Source organism: Crinia signifera, unplaced genomic scaffold (genome assembly GCF_055691185.1).
Source record: "Crinia signifera unplaced genomic scaffold, ASM5569118v1 HAP2_SCAFFOLD_76, whole genome shotgun sequence".
In the NCBI taxonomy this organism is placed as follows: domain Eukaryota; kingdom Metazoa; phylum Chordata; class Amphibia; order Anura; family Myobatrachidae; genus Crinia; species Crinia signifera.
The window spans coordinates 51,584-57,450 of record NW_028142664.1 but is presented as its reverse complement, the minus strand read 5'-3'; the positions used below and the strand labels follow the sequence as shown (position 1 = coordinate 57,450).

The 5,867-nt window shown below is 41.2% G+C and overlaps 1 protein-coding gene across 1 annotated transcript; it reads left to right on the top strand.

The window, feature by feature from the left end:
- The first annotated feature begins 2,434 nt into the window (after positions 1 to 2,434).
- On the top strand, positions 2,435 to 4,378 carry LOC146056238 (zinc finger MYM-type protein 1-like). The gene has a single exon (XM_083168368.1). The coding sequence runs from the start codon at positions 2,435 to 2,437 to the stop codon at positions 4,376 to 4,378; it is 1,944 nt and encodes a 647-aa protein (XP_083024494.1).
- The last annotated feature ends 1,489 nt before the right edge of the window (positions 4,379 to 5,867 follow it).

Below are 5,867 nucleotides of genomic sequence, written 5' to 3'. Positions count from 1 at the left end.
CAACGCATAAGACTTATGCGTTGTGGCTAATAATGTACTATTAAAAGTTATATGAAAAGACCTCTGGAGTGACACTGCCTCCCTATCTGTATCCACCGGTTATTGCGGTAAGCACCCGATGCTATTGACTATATATCACAGGGATTCCTCTATATCTATACATATGTATATAGTTTGCAAGTGTCCACCACTCCAAATGAAATGATTCTTGATGCTGTGCCAGGTGCCTTCACAAGCGATTGTATATAGTGGAGGAAGATGTGGCACTCTCAGTCTTTTCAAATGATCACACTATCTAGTATCTAGTAATTATTACTGCACTTGGATAGTGTATTCATTTGTAAAGACAGAGTGCCACATCTTCCTCCACTATATATATATATATATATATATATATATATATATATATATATTTATTTATCAGAAGGTCCGTCACTCCACTACTTAGCAACTGCTCATGTGCCTTTATAAAAGGAATGCATAACTACGAAGCAAATACGGCACTAGGAGTCTGTGTAAATAATTGTATTTACCAAAAAAAGTGGGTCTCATAGTCCGATGTTTTGGGGTGTACAAACCCCTTCTTCAAAGTGTGATAACAAATATACTTGGTGCTGTGCTTACCTAATATCCCACAAAGTGTGGAATAGAGAAACCACCACCTCCAATCGTGCTGCCGTGGCGTTGTCCAGGGAGCGGAAGCCGTCACTGCACGATTGGAGGTGGTGGTTTCTCTATTCCACACTTTGTGGGATATTAGGTAAGCACAGCACCAAGTATATTTGTTATCACACCTTGAAGGGGTTTGTACACCCCGAAACGTCGGACTATGTGACCCACTTTTTGTGCAAAATACATTTATTTACAGACTCCTAGTGCCGCATTTGCTTTGTAGTTTTATATATATATATATATATATATATATATATATATATATATACACACATTTTAAACTGACAGGTGTTGCCACGTTCATCATGGCTCTTGTTTATATATACAGTTGTTGAACTGCACATCCCAGCATGTCCTGCAAGAGTTTTACTATTGGGCCATGCTAAAACTGTTGCAGGGCATGCTGGGGTGTGTAGTTCAACAACAGCTGGAGGCCCAGAGGTTCCCCGTCCCTGATATATATATATATATATATAAATATATATATATATATATATATATATAGATAGTGTACACAGCTTTGCGACTGTGCTAGTTCATGGGGGCACCTGTGCAAGTTATTCTCAAGGTTGTTTGAAAACCGGATATAAAGTGTTTCTAGATAGATAGATAGATAGATAGATAGATAGATAGATAGATAGATAGATAGATAGATAGATAGATAGATAGATAGATAATACTTATTTTGCACTTGGCAAAAAAGAGATGGCACGCCACGTTTAGTAATAAACAATTGCTGTTTTAAGAAAAATTATGCAATGATACATTACATGAGACCAAGTCTTCATCAACTTTTCATGGCCCAGCTGCCTTTTCATCAGGATATAGTCTGTCAAAACATTTCAAAAGCCAATGTAGCCTGTGATATTTTCTTGTAAGTAAGGCCAAGTTCCACTGTCTCTGTTTGCTGTGTTAAACCCCATTTTGAGACTTTCACACACCCTAAAAAATAGTAATATTTAGGTAATTTAAATAATAATGGTTATTTCCTTAATCTAGTATGTAATCTATTATTTTTATCATGTCAGATATTCTAAAGATGTCCGGAAAGAAAAAATCAGGTTCTTATTACAGGAAAAAAACAAAAATACGAAAAGAGCAAGACAAAGTGATGTCTGGCTCAATGAATGAATGGGTTAGAAAAGTTAACCCTCCTGACAACCAGAATAGTGAAGGTATAGAAAATACTATAGTGAGTGAGGATGTGATGGTCCAGGCTTCAAGCAGCGGTGCCCCCTCACAGCATGCTGTGGCCAGTACAGCCAGTTTGCCTGCCAATGAAACATCTGTCTCTGATGAGCACATTGTGGCAAGTGAAGTGTGCCTACCTACCATGCCAGCTACCATCTCTGACCACACTTTGGTCATGGGAGGTCACTCAGTCACTGATCAAGCTTCCACATCCCCCATACAGGCTGCTCCTACTGATGGTGTAGAGATCTCTGAAAATGTAGACTTTACAGTCATTCTAGCTTCTATTAGTCCATCTATTGATATAAAAGATCCAACAACGTGGCCTAATCCGATTACAAATAAGTTGCGTGACATCTTGGTCCAGATTGGTCCACAACAGAACAAAAGTGTAGTGGCTATGAATGAGAGTAAGCATAGCGGGAGAGGATTTTGCAGCACTTGGTTTACCAAACAGTCAGCCAACGGTGAAATGTCAGAAAGGGCATGGCTTGTATATGGAAAAACAAATGCTATATTTTGTTTCCCGTGCCTTTTGTTTGGCAAGGTTGGCCTGCAGTCAGTTTCAGCGATGGCCAATTCCATGACAGGATACAAAGACTGGAGCCATGTTTCCAGGGGCATAAAGGAACATGAATGTTCCCCAACACACAAAATAAATATATGTAAATGGAGGGAGTTGGAGTACCGGATTACAAAAGCATCTGGAATTGATTGTGATTTGCAGAAATCTATTGCAAGCGAAGCACAAAAATGGAGAGAGTTTCTGAGAGTCATCCTTGATGCCATCATGTATTTGGCAGAGAATAATTTAGCTTTGCGTGGCCACAGAAAAGATGGTAACTTTCTTAGTTATGTGAAGCAGATATCCAAGCATGTGCCAATTGTAAAATTTCACTTAGAGAAACATCAGAAGAACCAAGTCAGTTATTTGTCTCCTGAGATACAAAATGAGTTCTTCAACTTACTTGGAAGTGAAGTGAGGAACACAAATCTGAAGAAAATAAAAACCGCAAAATACTATGCAGTGCTATTTGACAGTACGCCGGACATATCCCACACTGACCAACTGTCTCAAATAATTCGTTATGTTCACTGTACTGAAGATGGCACCTGTGAAATTATCGAAAGCTTTATAGATTTCATAGCCACCACTGCGAAGACTGGGGAAGACCTTGCAGGAGAAATTTTTAAAAAAATTGAAAAAGATGGGCTGGACATCATGAATTGTCGTGGTCAGGGATACGACAATGGCAGCAACATGGCAGGAGCCTACAGGGGTGTGCAAGCAAGAATCAGAAATATAAATAACCTAGCTACCTTTGTTCCTTGCTCAGCTCACACATTAAACCTGGTTGGAACACATGCAGCAGCTGTTTCACCTATGATGTCAGATTTTTTTTGTACAGTGCAGAGGCTATTTGTGTTTTTTTCTTCCTCACCTCCTAGATGGAGTCTGCTTAAAGAGCATGTATCCATCACTGTTAAGGCTCAGAGCAATACAAGATGGTCTAGTCGTGCCCAAGCTGTACATGCACTTTGTAAGGAGTTTACGGGCATCATTGCTGCTTGTGAGGAAATCAGAAACAGCAATTCATTTTCTCCAGAAGCAACATCAGAGGCAAGAGGTCTTTCCAAACAAATTAAATCCATTAAATTTATTGTTCTGATGGTGGTGTGGAACAAAATATTGAATACTATAGATAGGATAAATAAGGTGGTTCAAAGACAGGATATTTCGGTGGATGAGTGCTCATCACACTTGCATGGACTGACCGCTTCAATACAGGCAATGCGTGATGAAACCAGCATTGATGGATGGCTGGTTGAAGCAGAGAAGATATGTGACCAAACTGGTCTACCAGCCACATTTTCTAAGAAAAGACTCCACAAAAGAAAAAAACACTTTGATGAATCCTCATCAGAACAGGATGATCCAGAGCCTACTGAAAGGGAGTCTCTAAGAAGGTCAATTCTCCAAATCATGGATGCCATTTTAAGCCAGTTGGATTGGAGATTTTCAGGTATGCAGTCTGTGTCCAAGACATTTGCTTTTTTACATGGAGCCACAATTGCTTCACTGACAAAAGAAGAGCTAAAACAGAAGGCACAACAGTTTTGTGAAAAGTATACAGAGGACGTTGAATCTGAAGAGCTGCTAAGTGAACTAGAAGCGTTCCAGAGCTATGGAAAGGTTGTGTTTCCAAATCTCCACTCTCTAACTCCACTCCAGCTCCTTCAAAATATATATCAACACAAACTCCAGGATTCTTTCAGCAATATCACTACTGCCATTCGTATATTTCTCACCTTACCTGTTACAGTAGCTACATGTGAGCGTTCTTTTAGCAAGTTAAAAATTATAAAGAACTATCTCCGAACAACCACTGCACAAGACCGCTTATCCAACTTAAGCATCCTCTCAATTGAACATGAGACTGCTGAAACAATAAACTTTGACTCAATAATCGATACATTTGCGGCTGCCAAAGCAAGAAAGATTAAGTTGACATAAATATGTATATCCATGTGTTGACCACTGTTTTAAGGGACTGGAGACTCTGAGTTTAGTTATTTAAAAAGTAATTTCTTTTGAAAAAAATATTTAAAAGATTAAGTGCGTTTAATGTTAAGGGGCCTACACAGGTAGAGATTTGCTGAGCTATCTGAGCGATGCTAGATCACTCAGCACACAGCAATGAGTCAGTGCTGTATGCTGGGCAATCTGTCTGGACAGAACACTGTCCGTAACCGATTAATATCGAGCATGCTGGATATTAATCGCTGGGCGATAGCGATGCATGGGACCGCACATCGCTATGGCACCTACACACACACAGCGATTTTACAGGCATTTTCTAAGTGATATAGTCAGCTCGCTAAAATGCCCCAACTGTTGTTATTGTATTTCTTGTTACTGCACCTCACTGTTATATTCTATTTCTGCATAATAAAAAAAGAATGGACCCTTTCACCCATTTAGATTTTTTAAAGTTTTTTCTTTTCAAATGTAACATGACAACACATGTTAGCCACGCCCCCAATTCATTACCCGGGGGGGGGGCGCGAAATATGCCCTTGCTCCGGGCACCATGGCACCTAGCTACACCGCTGTTGGTGACTCCTCTTGCTGGGGTTATATCACTTAAAGATGGCCACCAGCAGTAGGTATAACGGGGAAGAGAGGGAACACTGTATCCCTGGTACTTCTGCGTTTCTCTGCTTTTCTTTATCCCCACAGGCAAAGACGACAGTTTCTTAGTTTTCTCATCTTTTAATAGTCTTTTAAAATCCAAATAAACTTTTCTGCGACCCAGAAACTCTTTCTCTCCCTGGCTCCCCGCAGAGATTGTTTTATTTTCCCAGTTCCACCGTAGCATCCAGGGGGAACTGTAATGTTTGTTCCCCTTTCATTCATATGTTCCAGTCTTATGAATACTTGCTAGTCTCTGATCCATGCGGTGCATACCTGTGGGAGGCTGCTGAGCCTCCTGGTGAGAATTACTTTTAGTTGTCCCCATCTTTTAGCTTCTCCATTCACACCTGGAAGCGCATGAATAAATGATATCGCTGCTGCGTTACTGCAGGGACGGAACGCCTAATTGTACAGGCGACCAATTCAGCAGTGACTGCGCTAAATACTAAGGAAAGCAGAAGAAAGACAATGGCCCTTATTCTGATCGGTGCGGCCGGATCCGAATATGCGGCCAGCACTGTGCGTCCTAAACCCCGCCTTCCATACGGATCGCCAACTCCGTCTGTGGTAAGAAGCTGTCCGAACGGACCGCACGTGTATTTCTCATGAATACGCCTCCTCTATCTCAGGGAACCTCCCCCATCATTCGATGGTCGCAAACCATCGAATGCAGGACCGAGTGGTCAGGCAGCTCCCGCAACCTCAGACCAAACGGGCATTTCTCCGTGCAAAAGCAGGGATCTGGGCGGGCAGCTGACATCCGGCAATGTCATATGTCCACCCCCTACACGTGCGTCACGGCCGCATT